The sequence below is a fragment of the Drosophila takahashii genome, chromosome 2L (genome assembly GCF_030179915.1).
Source record: "Drosophila takahashii strain IR98-3 E-12201 chromosome 2L, DtakHiC1v2, whole genome shotgun sequence".
NCBI classification, from domain to species: Eukaryota; Metazoa; Arthropoda; class Insecta; order Diptera; family Drosophilidae; genus Drosophila; species Drosophila takahashii.
In genome coordinates, this window is record NC_091678.1 from 9561599 (window position 1) to 9578311 (window position 16713).

A 16713-nucleotide genomic window follows, 5' to 3' on the forward strand; every position below is an offset into this window, starting at 1 on the left:
GTTCGTTATTAATTGCAATAAATGGTGCCGGTGTGGGCGGCATTTTATGTATTTTAGTCTGTCTGTCTGTCTGCTTTTTGGGATCTGCTTTTCAAGACTCTATTTTGAATACTTTAGCGCTCCTCGCGGCTAACGATAGTTTCGATTCTATGCTTTGCAACACTGGTGGTTTAAAATATATTTTAAAATTCGATAATATTAAGAATACTTTAATAGAGTTTGCAGCTAACCTACGTTTATATATTTACAACTAAATAGATAGGAATCCTGGTCAGTTGATCACCTGGCACGGTGCCACATCCTCGATATCTTCGCCGTCCAGCGCTTTAATTTGGCACTGGCACAGGAACTGCACGATTTTCCGCTCGGCATTCGAACGCTCCAACGGACTCAGGCCGTCCAGCAGCATCTGAGCCTTGGACAACAGGCTGTTGGCCGGCGCGGCACTTCGCTCCTGCTCCTGCTCGTGCTGGATTTGGGCCTGCAGCTCGCGGGATTGCTGGAGCACGGTCTCCATGTTGGCTATCACGGTGGTCAGCAGTTTGTCGGAGGTGGCGGCAGGCGTGGCAGAGTCCTCCGGCAGGGAGGACATCTCCTCCACAACGGGATTCGTGTGGATAATCTCCTCGCTCATCGCCGGCGTCGTGGTGGTCACATGAAGCTGCTGCTGCGGTGGCTCCAATTCCTGCGATGGCGCTGCCTCGCTGAGGATGAAGTCGTAGGGCGTTGCCTGCTCCGCCTCGGACAGGATCTCGATCTCCTCGTCGTAGGCCAGCTCCAGATCGTCCTCCAGCTCGTCGTTGTCCGTGCTGTAGGGATAGTCGGCACCCCAGATCTGCTCGCCACCCGAGATCACCATGCCCTCCGGCTGCTTGCCGGGATTCCCCGTCGCATTTCCCGTCTTTGGCGGTCGTCCGCGTCGCTTGATGTTCTCCAAGATCAGCGGCACTCCCTTGCGAAAGTGGCGGCCCAGGAAGAGGAGCTCATTGAAGTACCTCCAAGTGATGGGCGTGGCCTGGTTGATCTGCTGACTGCGGTATTCCCGGGCGAAGCGATCGCGCAGCTTCTTCCAGCGGTTGTAGCAGAGTTCCTCTGGTTAATATAGGTATATTAAAGACTGAAGATTGGGATGGGGAAACCAAACTCACCCGACACATTCAGGTTCTCGGAGATCTCCCGCCAGGCTTCGTTCTTGGCCGCCAGATTCTTGGAGACCCTGATCTTGTGGCGGTCGTACAGCACCGGATGCATCTTGACCAGCTCGATGAGCTGCTCGTTCAGCAGGTCATCCTGGCAGTCCTCCTCCTCCTCGTCCTTCCGCCGCTTCTCCTGCTCCATGTCCACCTTCGGGCGCTTCTTTCGCTCCCGCGGCTCAAAGCGCATCCCGTCCAGACTCTCGTTCCTGGCCAGTCCCTGCTTGTAGTGATCCTTGAGGAAGAGCAGGCGCGGGAACATGTCCCAGTAGGTGGGCTCGTCGGGACGCTCCTGGAAGCGGCGGAACTCCTTGCCGAAACGATCGCGAATGCTCTTCCAGCGCGTAATGCACGCTCTTTCCGATGCCCCCATCTTCTGGGAGATGGCCTTCCAGGCCGCGTCCTTCTGGGCCGCATTCTTAACGCTCCGCGCACTGTCCTTGTCGTACAGGATCGGGTGATTCTCAATCAGTTTTATTAGCTCGCCGTCGTCCATTGATTTTCGCTATTATTTGTTATTATTTATTTTCGACGGTCCGGCAGCCTGGCGGGAAATATCGATAGATTTTTAGTGCCAGCTCTAAAAAAGGGTTGTAAGGTCGCTGGATTTTGAGTTAATTAAATTGTTTAGTGTAAATATCAAGTGCTTAATATCAATAGGAATCTTAATAACATATTAAACTACTTTTGGTGAACAAACTTTTTTTAATAAGCAAATTTTATAACGGTACATTTTTCTTATCCTTTCAGTGACCCGATTACATCGATAGTCGCATTATCGATGATTTGGCCCCATCTCTATTGTGCGATCTGGCAACGCTGTAAGCGAAGAAAATACGGCAGCGTGCTCCCGTTTTCCACCCACGTTTTGTTATAATTTAATAAGTATTACGGTCTGAGACCGATTTTCCACTGCATCCGCAGCGCAACGCAGTCCAGGTGATTGGAAAGTGCAGGTGGAGAAGCGAGAGAATACGGATTTTCATGCAACTGCGTGTGCGGCTGTGTGCGTGAGCATTGGAATTCGCCTCTGTGTGCGGCGTGTGTGTGCGTGCGTTTGTGCGACGGACCAAAAAAGCCGACATCAGCGCCCATTTTTTGTTGTTGATTCATTAAAACGCCCGTCATGCGCCAGTATTGGTGAGTTGGAGCAGCGCCCCCTCTCACTCGCACTCAGCGGCGGCAGTCGAAGAAACAGTTGGCGCAGAAAGAGCACAGGGAGCGGCGGAAGAAGAAGCACCAGCAGCAGCGGCAGTCAACGTCATAAAATTTGTCATCGCACTTGGCACAAGAATAACAGTTAATATAAACCGCCATGATCCTGCTGGAAATCAATAATCGGATTATCGAGGAGACGCTGCTGGTCAAATACCGTAATGCCCAGGCGGGGTAAGTTTCTACTTTCCAGTCCCCAGTCCCGTACCAAATTTGCCTTTTATTCCACCATTTTGGTTTATCTACTGCATTCCCCACCGTTATCACCCGTCGACTTTGTTATCAGTTTCGTCGCCCCCTCTCGCTCGCACCGGCTCTCCTTGGGGAATAATAAATTTGGGTGTAGTTCCAGCCTTGGAACACTCATCGCTGCACCTCTCTCCCTCCCACACACGTACCCAAGTACAGTGCACCCCCCTTGGCGCCGACAGCGCATTTGTTAACTCATTATCGCATCTCTGGTGCATTATAACCACATAAAACTGACTCACAGAGCATGCAAGTTGAGCATCAATTAAATGGGGTTTCTATAAGGCCTGACTCCACTGTTCCTTGTGCATCACATCTAACCTAGAAATTATAGTATGTTTTAATAAGGAATCCTAAAAACCGTCGATAATAATTACAGACCACTGTGTCAAGGGAATCAAGTTGATCATAACTAAGCAAAACTAATGATATAAACACTTAATTATACCGGTGAACACTCAGAACTCAGCGACTACATAATTTAACTCATTTTATTGGCAATGAAAAGTGAAAATGGTCTTTTATTTTTTATATTAACAAAAAACTAATTATAACAACTAATTATATAATTATAGTTTAACCCCAATTTTGATTAATCTATAAATAACTAATTTAATCAGAATTGAAAGCGTTTATAAATATAGTTCGAGGAGCAAAAGTGGCATACTTCGGAAATCTTTCCATTTGTGTCTCAAATGCTCCAATAAAAAACCATTAAGACGAACGGCATCCTGAATAATCAAAAATATTATAACAGATGACTTGAGTTCGACTACAAAAGTTATAAAAAAAAATGCCAAGATATGCTTTCTCGGGAGACAAAGTTCACATGTTAAAGATAGTTAATATTATTTTTCGTGTCTACAGTTCTCCAAAATTAATTGGAAGTGTAAATCATCATGGACAATCTGTTATATTGCCAATGATGGTTTTTCTCTTGCACAATAATTAATTGAATTTCTTCGAGGAGTTAAAGTGGCATATTTTAAAATATTTGTACCATTGATCTGTGTCTCCAATGCTCCAATATAAACTAGATAGACGAACGGCATCCTGAATAATTAAACATATTATAGCAGATGACTTGAGTTTGTGTACAATACTATAAAAATTTTGATATTTTATATAGCGTTTAGGAGTGAAAGTGGCATATTTTTAAATTTTTAAATTTGTGTCTCAAGTGCTCCAACATTAATTAGATAGACGAACGGCATCCTGTTTAATTACTCATATTAAAACAGATGACTTGAGTTTGTGAGTTTAATGGTAAAATAGGAGAAAAGTTCACACGCTAAAGTTCCTTTTATTTTTCGTGTCTACAATGCTCCTATAAAAATTGTAACGTTTAAATCATCTTGGAAATTATTATATTTTTACTGATAAATACATTCGTTCACAATGTTGTTATGAATTCAACATTGGAGTCAAAGTGGCATATTTTAAAATGTTATTTTGATCTGTGTCTCAAATGCTCCAATATTAACTAAATAGACGAACGGCATCCTGTTTAATTATATATATTAAAACAGATGACTTGTGTTCGTGTACATTAGTTCTGCTAGTTTTTCACACTCTTTGTATTAAATCTCCTCTCCGGAGACAAAGTTCACATGTTAGAAACCTCAATTTCTTTTCGTGTCTACAGTTCTCCAAGAATAACTGTTCGTTTAAATCATTCTGGGCTTTCCAAAATACTGCTTTGGATGAATTTAATTCGTGCACAATTTTGGTACGAGACTTTCGTGGAGTCAAAGTGGCATTTTTTGGAAAAATAGGCTAAATTGTGTCTCAAATGCTCCAATATAAACTAGATGGACGAACGGCATCCTGAATAATTATCCATATTATAACAGATGACTTGAGTTTGTGCACAAAGCGCTTGTATTTGAAATTCATACTTCGATTTTGTAGTCAAAGGTGCATTTGAAACAGTCCTCAAATTTATATCTCGTATGCGCCAATATTAATTTAATAATCGAATTAATTTCAACATACGACTTAAGTTTGTGGGCAATTGGTTTATTGGGAGCTATATTATGGCACAATTTAGAATTGACTTCCTAATTTGTGTGTGAGTTTCTCCCAACATTATAATTAAAATTCCTAGGCAAACTGATAACCGTGTGATTAAATACAATTCAAACGGAAACATCGAGTTCGCAAACAGATATTTTCGAATATTTACAAAACGTTTTTTTGAGCTTCTGATTGATTCTTTGTTATTGGTTTCTTTTCAAAAGATAACCGAATATAAATGAGTTTTTGAGATAAGATAAGGTGGGGTGTGGAAGCATGACTAATAAGCAATCGATCTAATCCGTTTCCTTTTGAATTCTCTTTGCAGACTGAAGCCAGAATCAATAGACATACGAATAGCAGACTTTGACGGTGTGCTTTATCACATTTCCAATGTGAATGGCGATAAAACAAAAGTTCGGGTAAGTTTTTATAAAAATATATTTTTAAGAAATATTTCGACTATTCAAGATTTCTTACTTCTGTTGCATTGCCAAACAGATCAGCATATCGCTGAAGTTCTACAAACAACTGCAAGAGCATGGAGCCGACGAGTTACTGAAGCGTGAATATGGCAGTCTGCTCACAGACACGGAAGAAGGTTTGTTGGTGCATCCACAGCTAAACGTCGGCTTTTAAATAAGTTAATTACCTCTGTTAATTGCAGGCTACAATGTTTCTGTACTTATTAATCTGGAGGAGATTCCCGAGGACTGTGAGCAAATCGCAAAGAGAATCGGTCTGCTAAAGCGCAACTGTTTCGCCTCCGTTTTCGAAAAGTATTTTGACTACCAGGAGCAGGGTGAAGAGGGGCAAAAGCGTGCCGTAATTAACTACCGCAACGATGAGACTTTGTAAGTCAGAAAAAGAGTCTAAACAATCGCTGCAGGTCTTACAAACTATGTTCGTTTCCCAGGTACGTGGAGGCCAAGCCCGATCGTGTCACCGTTGTCTTCAGCACCATTTTCCGGGACGAGGACGACGTCATTATCGGCAAAGTATTCATGCAGGAATTGAGGGAAGGACGACGTGCCTCGCATACAGCGCCGCAAGTGCTCTTCTCGCACCGCGAACCGCCGCTGGAATTGGCCAACTCGGACGCCAGGGTGGGCGACAATATCGGCTATGTCACATTCGGTAGGTTTGAGGAAAATGTATTTAATGGGAGGAGATATTCTTATAGCCAATTATGACTATGAAGAGGGAATATTGCTTCATTCTAGCGAGTAATAGTAAAATATTGTCGAATAAATCAGAGGATCGGGAGCCAAAGTTTACACGTTAAAGTCCTTAGTATTTTTCGTGTCTACAGTGCTCCCATATTAATTATATCGCTAAAATAATCTTGGACATTATATTCAATGTCTAAAGATAAATACATTCGTTAACAATTACGTAATGATATTATCTGTGGAGTCAAAGTGGCATATTTTAAAATAAACATTTGATCTGTGTCTCAAATGCTCCAATATCAACTAGATATACGAACGGCATCCTGAATAATTAACATATTATAGCAGATGACTTCAGTTTGTGTACAGTAAAATCCTCAACATATTAGCAAGAAGTTTTAGACTCTTTCAATGGAGAAAAAGTTCACATGTTAAAGGTGATATCAGTGATATCTTTTTCGTGTCTACAATGCTCCGAGACTAACTGTTCCTATTAAATCTTCCTTGGCAATCTTATATTGTCTTGGATAATTTGCTACGGGCACAAATATATATTCTATGGAGACAAAGTGGCATAATAAAATATTTTCTTTTTATCTGTGTCTCAAAATCTCCAACATGAACTTGAAACCCGAACGGCATCCTGAATAATTAAACATATTATAGCAGATGACTTGAGTTTGTGTACAATACTACCAAAATTTTGATATTTGATAATCCGTTTAGGAGTGAAAGTGGCATATTTTAGAATTTTTAAATCTGTGTCTCAAGTGCTCCAACATTAATTAGATAGACGAACGGCATCCTGTTTAATTACTCATATTAAAACAGATGACTTGAGTTTGTGTACAAAGATTCTCAAAGTATTTAATGGTTAAATGGGAGAAAAGTTCACACGCTAAAGTTCCTTTTATTTTTCGTGTCTACAATGCTCCTATAAAAATAGTATCGTTTAAATCATCTTGGATATGATCATATATATTCACTGATAAATACATTCGTTCACAATGTTGTTATGAATTCAACATTGGAGTCAAAGTGGCATATTTTAAAATGTTTTTTTGATCTGTGTCTCAAATGCTCCAATATTAACTAGATAGACGAACGGCATCCTGTTTAATTATATATATTAAAACAGATGACTTGTGTTCGTGTACATTAGTTCTGCTAGTTTTTCACCCTTTTTGTATTAAATCTCCTCTCCGGAGACAAAGTTCACATGTTAGAAACCTCAATATCTTTTCGTGTCTACAGTTCTCCAAGAATAACTGTTCGTTTAAATCATCCTGGGCATTCCAAAATACTGCTTTTAATGAATTTAATTCGTGCACAATATCGATACGCTGAATTCCGTGGAGTCAAAGTGGCATTTTTTGGAGAAATAGTCCAAACTGTGTCTCAAATGCTCCAATATAAACTAGATGGACGAACGGCATCCTGAATAATTATCCTGAATTATAACAGATGACTTGAGTTTGTGCACAATCCTTCCAAAATTTTAATATTTATAGTTCGTTTAGGAGTGAAAGTGGCATATTTATGAATTTTTAGATTTGTGTCTCAAATGCTCCAATTTCAACTAGATATACGAACGGCATCCTGAATAATTAATAATATTATAGCAGATGACTTTTGTTTGTGTACAATACCACTAAAAGTTTGGCATTTGATATGGTGTTTAGAAACTCTAGAACTCTTACAATAATATATCTTTCTTATTTTTTGCAGTACTCTTCCCTCGACACACCAACAAAGAAACAAGGGACAATACCATTAACCTAATCCACATGTTCCGAGATTATTTGCACTACCACATTAAGGTGAGAGTTTTTTGATGTCTAAGATAATCATGTTTTTATCACACTATTTTTTTTACAGTGTTCAAAGGCTTATATTCATTCGCGCATGCGTGCAAAAACCTCGGATTTCCTCAAGGTGCTAAATCGTGCAAGGCCCGAGCCGAAAAACACAGAGAAGAAAACTATAACGTAAGTTGGATCTGTGATAGTACAGTCTTTAATACTAACTCTTTTATTTCTTTCAGGGGGAGAACTTTCAAACGCATCGAATGATGTGTGCAGTATATTTAGTTGTTTTTATATAAATATAAAAAATAAATTGTGTATTAAAATGCGAAATCCGAACATAATTTTGGCCAAGCAATGCAAAATTCAGCATAAACTAAACAAGATAACAAAAGAAAACCAAGTATTCCAAAACAAACCTTAAGGCTAAATGTAAGCTCAGCAAAATAATGAACAAAGAATTAATAGTTACGCGTTAATAAATGAATTGTGTGTGTTTTGTGTCGAGTCAGCGTCAAAGTCCGTGTCTCCGCCAATTTGTTACAGTCATCAGCCAAGTCAGCGTCACAGCAGAGCCGCATTTTAAACCAATAAACCCCTAAACTTAAGTGCAACATGAGAACTAAAACTACCATGTCAAAACGAGCAACACGACTAAGGGATGCCACCAACTTGTTATATAGTCGCAATGGAGGATTCATCCCCGCAATTAGCCTATATGTGTAGAAAACGCATTTAAAAACGTACTGCAAATATTAACAAACCTTTGATACATCAATCGGAATTAATAAAAACGAGAAAATCAAATTGCAATATAAAATACACAAGCACAATTTTTTAACTCTAGCTTTACTCTAAAAAATATTGTATAATTTCTGGTTTATTAACTTTTAATTTCATAAATTAAGGCATTAGGTTACTAACATTTCGCTTAAGGACACAGTATCCCCTGCACAATACTTTAACAGGCACTTAGATCTTAAATTTAACATTCTGCTTCTCATTCATGCTCTCCACGCTGGCCTGGAAATTCAGATAGTCGCTCTGAATGCGGGCACAAACTAGAAAAAGGGATTAGTTAGTTTAAAAAAATGTTTAAACTAAAGATACTTATATATTTTGAACTTGTGCTACTTACAGTGGCAGTGTTCTTTGCGGTAGAGAGTTTGCTGCTTAAGTACTTCCGATAGTTTGTACAGTGTGCGGGTGAATTTACAGAGCCTTTAGTTTAGGGATCATCGTACTGTTCCAATTTGATATAAGCAAGTGCTATGATAGAGAAGCGGCAGGGCGAAATGGAAGAGATAGTGAGTAATACGCTAAGCACTGGGAAAAATTTGTTCCAAAATGAAGGAAACAATTAATAATATTATGAGAGTTTTAATAGGTCGGTTAGAACGCTTAATGATAGGAAAATAGAATTATTGAAAATTCTGATACTTTAATTATTATTCAAATCTTATTGTTTTTAATTATATTGTGAATTAAAATAATTTTGGATGTTAGATAGGTAAAGTTAGTACCGAAATCATTTAGATTGAAGTCATATGTGATATACATATTCTATCTTTCAGATCGTCCAACTTTTTAGGCAAAGAATTCCAATCCTGACTTTAAAAAGCTCTTTTTCACCAGTGTGGCATTAACTAGCGTGCAACAAGAGGAGCCAGCTGAAGGAGTCGTTTATCATTTTGTATATACAAATGCGTGAGCTCGTGTGTGGGGGAAATGGATGGTCTGGATGGGTAGGGAGGAGCAGCAGACAGGAAAAGGGCTTGGCTCGCATTAGTGTGACAACGAAACTGGGACAGTTGGTACACAGGACCTCCAAGCGGTGTCGGTGTGTATGCATATGTACGGTGGTAATGAGATGGCGGATCGACTTGCTCACCCTTCTGCAGGTCCATGTCGTCCATTTCGGAGTTCTTGATCTGCTGCAGCTTCTCGCGGAACTTCTTGGTGATCTGTTTGCGCTGGTAGTCCGCCTCGATTTCCTGTTTGGTGCGCGGAATCCGGAAGCGAATGCAGCAGCAGACCATAATCACTGCGCGATGGGTGTAATTAAATTGGATCCCAAAATGTAATCCCCGTATCTACTCACTAATCAACAGTAAAACACCTAGAGCGGCGGCTATAATGTGCCACACTCGGAAGCTCCCTATGACCACACTTTCCAGCCACATTTCGTTCAGGAACTCCGCGTTGTCTTCCATTTTCCGACTGATTTATGAGCTCTGCCAGGTGCTGGAGCCGTGGAGTTGCTCCCGAAATACGTCCGGCCGCCTTGCCAATCGAGTTCCGACTGCTGGCCCCAAGAACTGGTCCGAACTGGCCTGGCCCACTGAATAAGTCTGTAAGGGAGGCGCGGCCCCGCACACTCCCTCTAAAGAAAAATATTACGCGGGGTGTAGCCATGTGGCGGCAAAATGGCTAACTTGTAAAATAACAAACAAAGGAGCCATCCCCTCCCGTGGACAAATGAAGCCTGGAACGTGAAAAGGCAATGATAGATATTTTAACAAATACAGGGTAGGATTTCTTTCACGAGGTGGTTTTTTAGATAGGATTATGAGTTCAATTTTACTTATTTAATATTACAAAAATATTGCAAATTTTACCAATTGTTTATAAAGATTCCTATCGATATATACAAAATATGAGAACATTTATAATCCTACAAAAATTAAAAAAAAAGGGTTATACACCAAAAAAAAAATTGATATGAAACGTAGATCGATTTTACATTATATAAGATCAATTTTAATTTGACATGCGGCCAGGTAATTTTGACCTAGTCGATAAGAGTATTTCGTGTGAAAACGATATGGGTTTTGCATGACCTGAAATTTACATGGCCATATCGATTTTACGGGAACATGCTTTTTTTTGTACATGTTGCTATTAGTTTAGTACTAAAACCTTTTCAAGAAATCCGCCCCTGATCAGCCCTCCGTTCATTGTGGATATGAATGCGAAAATGACAACAAACTCGACTCGACGAATCCAAGAAACTGGGTGCGGTGCCGCGTGCCTCAGGATAAAGACCCACTCACTTTACATACCGCAAGGATCGGGGACACAGGAGTAGCTGGGGAATCGGGAGCAAGCGAGTCCTCCCCCAACACAGGACAACATGCATATGGTTAGTTAGAAGAGGCATGGCCACCTGCTGGTCACACCCAATTGGTTCGGTTGCTTTGGCCGCTCACTGAGATGGTAACTGCAAAAGTCTGGCCGGAATATGGCCTAATGACTGTGACATTTAGGTTCTGGCGTCCGGAATTATGTGATTGGAATTACACGTTTTTCTATAACACGTGCTATGAAAATTTGAAAAGTAGTACAAATATTAGTATATCACTTAATCGGTCCTATTAAGATAATCAGTCTTTTGTAATTGTCTTCTTTTGATTTATTTATCAATACAAAAGTTAGAGAACCCATGATTATAGTTCGTGCAGAGAGAATATGCATTTGTATCCGGAAATATAACAACCCGTAATTATCAGTGTTATATTCGACCACGGGAATTCGCTATAAAACATCGATTCCACGATCAATTGGCTCACAAAAATGTTACCAATACTATTCCTTCTCGCTCTTAGTGGATGCAGTACTCAGGCCGCAGAGTACCAACTGATGTTTGACAACCCGGAAATATTTTCGCCGTGCTTAGATGGACTGCCGGGGTCAATTGACTTCACCGAGGCCTTCGACTTGGATAATATGATTTTCGATGAGGACGAGGAAGGCATTCACATTTCGGGAAATTTAACCACCAAATGGGATTTACCCGGCACTGAACGCATATCCGTAATTCTACTGTGTTTGAAAAAAATAACCGAACAGAAGCTATTCAACTCAAACTTTTTTCCATTCAGGCTAGGTTCCGTATAATGCAGTTTGACCGAGGCAGCTGGCAACCGACATTACTTAACCAACATTTACCGGACATTTGCTCCATGATGTGGGATACGAAATCAACCTGGTACAAGCATTGGTTTCAAAACGTTGTAAATCGTGAAGAGATTCCAAAAAATTGCCTCTCAACCAAAGGCGTGAGTGGCGTTATTGTCATTGTCAAACAGCCATAAGTCTCTAAAATGATTTTTTTTTTCAGACCGTTTGGGTATATAAACCGTTTATTATGAGTTTGCGACTGGGAAACGTAGGAAATCCCAATTTGCGTGGACGATATAAGGTGGTGTACAGTCTCGAAGCATTCGACGAAAATAATGAACGTCGACCAACATCCGTGTGCTTCGAAATGAGAGGCGTGGTCGAAAAGATGCAATATTAACATTAAAAATTTATATTTTCTTTTTTTATTAAGAATAAATATATATCTTTATTGGTATTATATTTTTTGTCAGCTTGCAACACAGTGAAGGAGTCTTTAACGAAACGATAAAAATTAAAAATGGATTTCAACTTGATCATTTATATCTTATGGCTCCCATAGGAAAACCCGCAAAATATTTAAATACCAAATTTTAGATTAGTTAGTTTTAAAAAGGCATAACTTTTGGCAATTTTGAAAAATTTTTTTAAAAAAGATCGATGTTTTTTTATTTATGTGCACTAGGGCGGTTTTAAAAAAGAAATCCCATTCTCACCCCTTCACATGATAGATTAAACCGAGCAAAAAATGTATGTGAAAACTAACAATTTTTTTTCGGCATTAAGACCTTACGAAACGTCCTAAAAGTTTTCTTAAAAATTACACATACAACACGTATAACAGTTCGAATTTGGTAAAAAAAAATGTGCTTCCATTTTTAGTCATGTCATATTATGAATTTGGTTAGAGCAATTAAATAAAAAAAGCGTCAATGCATTGTTGATATATACGCTACTTAGAATAAAAGACTTTTTGATCAAGGGCAACAGTGAGTATGGTTGATAAAATTTGAAGCTAATTCGCAGACCCTAAAACGCCATTTTTTCCAAAAAAAATTCTATCAAAATCTTAAAAACCTAAAAAATTTTTTATACAAATGTGGACCGCCCTAATGTACACAGGGAATTTTATTTCCGTAACTCCAATTTGGGGTCTCTGGTACTTGCATTGGGAAAAAAACCTGATAAGGTACTTTTAAAATTATATATTTTTTGTCTTGTTAATAGCATTCGATGATCGTGGTTTGTGTAACTCAAGCGTTGGCCCGCAATTATCAATGACATTTCCGCCCACTGGAGTCGGCTATATAAGGTCGATTTAACGATCGGTTGGTAAGCCAAAATGCACCCAACTTTACTGATTTTCGCTATTTTTGTGGTCAGTAGTCAAGCCTCAGAATACCAGTTGGAGTTTGAGGACCAGAACATCTTAACGCCATGCGCAGATAGACGGAATGGGTCAATTGACTTCACCGACGCCTTTGACATGGATAATTTCGATTTCGAACAAGACGAGGATGGCGTTCACATCTCGGGAAATTTAAGCTCCAATTGGGATTTACCCCGCACTGATCGTATTTCCGTAAATCTACCCAGTTTTAAACGAGAGGCTCTTAAATATTTAGTTTTTTTCAGGCTAGGTTCCAGTTGTTGCATTTCGATCGGGGCACTTGGGAGCCGACCTTAATCAGCCATCATTCACCGGATTTTTGCTCAGTGATTTTTAATGAAAATATGTTCTGGTTTAAAAATTGGTTTCAAAACGTTGTGAACCGTAAGGAGATTCAAGAGAAGTGCATTGCAACCAAAGGCGTGAGTGTCGCTATAGTCATTGTCATGCAGCCCTTAGTCTCTAAAATTATTATTTTTTTCAGACCGTTGGGGTATATAAACCGTTTCTGGTGAGCATTCGACTGGGAAACGTAGCAAATCCCAATATGCGTGGACGATATAAGGTGGTGTTCATCCTTGAAGCATTCGACGAAAAGAATAATCGTCGACCAACATTCGTGTGCTTCGAAATAAGGGGCACTATCAAAAAGATAAAAAAACAAGAGAGAACTCTATAGTCGGGTGCCCCGACTATCAGATACCCGTTACTCAGCTAAAGGGAGTGCGAAGGAGATGGAGAAAAACTTTGATCCGCCGTAAAATTTTAACGAATGGTCCGATTTAAAAAATTTCTTCTACATTTCGATAGGTATTGATAAACACAATAAAACTGCATTTTTACTTTTCCAAAATATTGAAATTTTTAAAATCGTATATAAGCGATTGTGGGCGTTAGAGGGGGCGTGGCACCCTTTTGAAACAAACTTGCGCTGCGTAGGAACTCCTATAATCTGCATGCAAAATGTCAATCTTCTAGCTTTTATAGTTTCCGAGATCTCAGCGTTCATACAGACAGACAGACGGACAGACAGACAGACAGACGGACAGACGGACAGACGGACATGGCTAGATCGACTCGGCTAGTGATCCCGATCAAGAATATATATAGTTTATAGGGTCGGAAACGCTTCCTTCTACCTGTTACATACATTTGCACGAATCTAATATACCCTTTTACTCTACGAGTAACGGGTATAATAAATTCAACATTTTCTAATAATTCATTTATACGTATTGTAAATATGTTTAATATTTTTTTTCAAAATCCAACGAGATAATAAAGTTGCAATTTTTTTATCCTCTTGCAGAGGCTATTGAAATTTGTGTTTGTTTGTCTAATCTTGTTTTTAATGATTTTAATAAGGGGTTCAAAAAGATTACAACCACATACTTTTAAAAACGAAGGAAAGGAACAATTATTTTACTATTACTACTTCAACTAATTTCAGTATGGAATTCGAAAGGTAAAGAGTGGTACTTTTCAAAAGTTTTGACTGCCTAACGAACGAAGAATCCTTTCGCCTTTAAAAGCTGTGCAAAATACAGAATTATTTCCAACTTTAAGGTTCTTTGTTTTGGAATCCTTGCGTTAGGGAATTTTTTGGCGACAAAATGGTGATTCAATGCGAATATAATTTTAAGGCATCCATCGAGGTACCATTTTGATGTTACATAGTGTAACTGTTAAACTAAATAATATAAAAAGTGCATGAAAAAACTAAAAGATGTAAGTAAATTTCTAATAACTCTCATTAATGGTCCCCAGTATTAGGCCTTTAAAAATTCCTGATAAGATAATTATATTAATATACCTTTTTTTTGTCTTTTCAATAACATTAAATGATGATCTTCGTTCGTGTAACGTTAACGGTAACCCACAATTATCTACGATATTTTCACCCATTGGAACCCCCTATATAAGGTCGATTCAACGATCGGTTGGCAGGCAAAAATGTTTTCAACTTTAGTGATTCTCGCAATTAGTGTAGTCAGTACTCGGGCCGCAGAATATCAATTGGCTTTTGAGGACCCGGACATCTTTTCGCCGTGCACAGATGGTCCCCCCGATGCCATGGGCATGCACGACTTAGTTGACATGAAAGATATGGTTTTCGATCAGGATGAGGATGGCGTTCACATCTCGGGAAACATGACCACCAAATGGGATTTACCCCGCACTGATCGGATTTCCGTAATTATACCAAGATTGAAACGAGAGGCCCTTAAACAATGTGCTCTTTCAGGCAAGGTTTCATTTTATGCACTTCGATCGAGGCACTTGGGAACCTACAGTTATCAACTATCATTCACCGAACTTTTGCTCCGCCATTTTTGATGAGAATCTGTACTGGTTTAAATATTGGTTTCGATACGTTGTGAATCGTGAGGAGATTCAAGATAAGTGCATTGCAACCAAAGACGTAAGTATCGTTATTGTGATTGTAATGAAAACTGGGGCACCGATATATTATTTTTTTTAGACCCTTTGGATATTTAAACCGTTTATTATGAATCTGCGCATAGCACTACGAGCTTCCAATATTCGTGGTCGCTATAAAGTTGTGTACAGATTCGAAGCATTTGACGAGAATAATAATCGTCGACCAACATCCGTGTGCTTTGAAATAAGAGGAGAGGCCGAAAAGGTAAAACAATAGCATGGAAATATCCAAGTTCAATCTTTTGGAGCTTTGTCGTATTTTTAGAATACAAAAGTTATAATAAAGAAAACATTTTGTGTTTAAAACAGCGGTCGGCAGCGCGCTATTATGTGAGCATAGGGTTTTGTTTTGCCCAGCCGCTGCTCGCTCACGTATACTGTAGAACAGCGGTCTGCACACACACTCTGATGATCTGCCCAGTGTAATTTTCTCATACAAATATTAAAGAAAATGTTATTATATGTGTGTGCCGACCGCTGGTTTAAAATAGCAATAATTAAAGTCATAGGTCGGGGTACTTTGAAAAACCGTTTCATGTCTATCGAATGGGGGCGCCACCTGGCAGGACGAAATCCCAGATGGCAGCCCCCGAACCATTCACAATGGAGCCCCAAACGGCACTCGCTGCTTTTTGGGGCATGCGCGGGAGCCATTCGCGTTACCCAAACGAGTGGGGCAGCACTCATTCACCTACTCATTCAACAAAATATGTGCTATCCCGAATCAGTTTCAGTTCAGGCTCTCGTTCGGTGGCACATCGGTGGCGCTCGTCGCAGAAAAGGCATGCAGAGAAAATCTAGAAAGTAGTTGCTGGAAAAAAAGCAAAAGGCAGCCAACCCAAGCAGAGGAAAACTTAGGGAAAATCGAAAACAGATGGGAGATATTGCAAATATAGTATTGTCATCGCTATAGTTCTATCCTCGGATCGAATCCAAGTCCAAAACCAAATCCAAATCGAATCGAATTGAATCGGGCTCGGGCCTGCCAGTGTGTGTGTGAGTGTGCGGAGTACATATGTAATAGGGCCATGAAGTTTTATTGAAAAACGAGGAAGCAGAGACTAGGCGAAAAGGCCATAAGAATTGGGCCCGTAACCCCCGAAAGCCCCTGACACGCCCCTTTGGAGGGAGTAGCTGTGTAGCTGTGAAATGAAAAAATGCCCAATGCAAAAACTGTGCCCATGTGGCTCCGAATGGGAGTCACCCATTTGGTAACGTCGTGCAGCTGAAAAAAAATCCCAATCACTAAAATCTGTTGAGCGAAAATCAAAGAGGGCCGACTAAAAACCCCAACTAACCTATATACATATATATACCCTCATATATATTAT

The 16713-nt window shown here is 39.7% G+C and overlaps 5 protein-coding genes across 6 annotated transcripts; 3 read left to right on the forward strand and 2 right to left on the reverse strand.

Annotated features, from left to right (window-relative positions):
- Positions 1-180: 180 nt before the first annotated feature.
- On the reverse strand, positions 181-1732 carry LOC108055396 (transcription factor Adf-1). Its single transcript, XM_017138713.3, has 2 exons — positions 1149-1732; positions 181-1092 (listed from the first exon to the last, which is right to left on the reverse strand). The coding sequence occupies exons 1-2, from the start codon at positions 1687-1689 to the stop codon at positions 272-274; spliced, it is 1362 nt and encodes a 453-aa protein (XP_016994202.2). The 5' UTR covers positions 1690-1732; the 3' UTR covers positions 181-271.
- A 259-nt stretch (positions 1733-1991) lies between these two features.
- On the forward strand, positions 1992-8477 carry Arpc2 (Actin-related protein 2/3 complex, subunit 2). The gene is made up of 8 exons (XM_017138842.3): positions 1992-2582; positions 5002-5095; positions 5175-5274; positions 5341-5527; positions 5590-5810; positions 7574-7665; positions 7724-7833; positions 7890-8477. The coding sequence occupies exons 1-8, from the start codon at positions 2509-2511 to the stop codon at positions 7915-7917; spliced, it is 906 nt and encodes a 301-aa protein (XP_016994331.1). The 5' UTR covers positions 1992-2508; the 3' UTR covers positions 7918-8477.
- A 51-nt stretch (positions 8478-8528) lies between these two features.
- On the reverse strand, positions 8529-9967 carry LOC108055479 (transmembrane inner ear expressed protein). 2 transcript variants are annotated; one of them, XR_001769825.3, is made up of 4 exons: positions 9752-9962; positions 9542-9694; positions 8789-8919; positions 8545-8711 (listed from the first exon to the last, which is right to left on the reverse strand). XR_001769825.3 is itself a non-coding variant. In XM_017138843.3 (3 exons), the coding sequence occupies exons 1-3, from the start codon at positions 9861-9863 to the stop codon at positions 8623-8625; spliced, it is 354 nt and encodes a 117-aa protein (XP_016994332.1). In that variant the 5' UTR covers positions 9864-9967; the 3' UTR covers positions 8529-8622. The 2 variants fall into 2 exon arrangements, 1 of the variants encoding a protein (XP_016994332.1); XM_017138843.3 differs by lacking the exon at positions 8789-8919 and having other exon boundaries at positions 8529-8711; positions 9752-9967.
- Positions 9968-11223: 1256 nt separating this feature from the next.
- Positions 11224-11950, forward strand: LOC108055384 (uncharacterized). The gene is made up of 3 exons (XM_017138701.2): positions 11224-11463; positions 11532-11708; positions 11771-11950. Exons 1-3 carry the CDS (start codon positions 11224-11226, stop codon positions 11948-11950), a joined length of 597 nt encoding a protein of 198 aa, XP_016994190.2.
- Positions 11951-14980: 3030 nt separating this feature from the next.
- On the forward strand, positions 14981-15599 carry LOC108055383 (uncharacterized). The gene is made up of 3 exons (XM_017138700.3): positions 14981-15133; positions 15186-15362; positions 15423-15599. Exons 1-3 carry the CDS (start codon positions 15014-15016, stop codon positions 15597-15599), a joined length of 474 nt encoding a protein of 157 aa, XP_016994189.3. The 5' UTR covers positions 14981-15013.
- Positions 15600-16713: the final 1114 nt, after the last annotated feature.

What these genes read in the sequence shown, in the direction of transcription:
- LOC108055396 (XM_017138713.3), bottom strand. Translation starts at nt 1,689, where the DNA reads ATGGACGACGGCGAGCTAATAAAACTGATTGAGAATCACCCGATCCTG. An exon ending in CGAGAACCTGAATGTGTCGG is followed by an intron (nt 1,093 to 1,148) that starts GTGAGTTTGGTT and finishes TATATTAACCAG; the next exon opens with AGGAACTCTGCTACAACCGC.
- Arpc2 (XM_017138842.3), top strand. Translation starts at nt 2,509, where the DNA reads ATGATCCTGCTGGAAATCAATAATCGGATTATCGAGGAGACGCTGCTG. An exon ending in TACCGTAATGCCCAGGCGGG is followed by an intron (nt 2,583 to 5,001) that starts GTAAGTTTCTAC and finishes TTCTCTTTGCAG; the next exon opens with ACTGAAGCCAGAATCAATAG. An exon ending in TACCGCAACGATGAGACTTT is followed by an intron (nt 5,528 to 5,589) that starts GTAAGTCAGAAA and finishes TTCGTTTCCCAG; the next exon opens with GTACGTGGAGGCCAAGCCCG.
- LOC108055479 (XM_017138843.3), bottom strand. Translation starts at nt 9,863, where the DNA reads ATGGAAGACAACGCGGAGTTCCTGAACGAAATGTGGCTGGAAAGTGTG. An exon ending in AGGTGTTTTACTGTTGATTA is followed by an intron (nt 9,695 to 9,751) that starts GTGAGTAGATAC and finishes CCCATCGCGCAG; the next exon opens with TGATTATGGTCTGCTGCTGC. An exon ending in CGACATGGACCTGCAGAAGG is followed by an intron (nt 8,712 to 9,541) that starts GTGAGCAAGTCG and finishes CCCTTTTTCTAG; the next exon opens with TTTGTGCCCGCATTCAGAGC.
- LOC108055384 (XM_017138701.2), top strand. Translation starts at nt 11,224, where the DNA reads ATGTTACCAATACTATTCCTTCTCGCTCTTAGTGGATGCAGTACTCAG. An exon ending in CCGGCACTGAACGCATATCC is followed by an intron (nt 11,464 to 11,531) that starts GTAATTCTACTG and finishes TTTTCCATTCAG; the next exon opens with GCTAGGTTCCGTATAATGCA. An exon ending in ATTGCCTCTCAACCAAAGGC is followed by an intron (nt 11,709 to 11,770) that starts GTGAGTGGCGTT and finishes TTTTTTTTTCAG; the next exon opens with ACCGTTTGGGTATATAAACC.
- LOC108055383 (XM_017138700.3), top strand. Translation starts at nt 15,014, where the DNA reads ATGGGCATGCACGACTTAGTTGACATGAAAGATATGGTTTTCGATCAG. An exon ending in CCCGCACTGATCGGATTTCC is followed by an intron (nt 15,134 to 15,185) that starts GTAATTATACCA and finishes GTGCTCTTTCAG; the next exon opens with GCAAGGTTTCATTTTATGCA. An exon ending in AGTGCATTGCAACCAAAGAC is followed by an intron (nt 15,363 to 15,422) that starts GTAAGTATCGTT and finishes TATTTTTTTTAG; the next exon opens with ACCCTTTGGATATTTAAACC.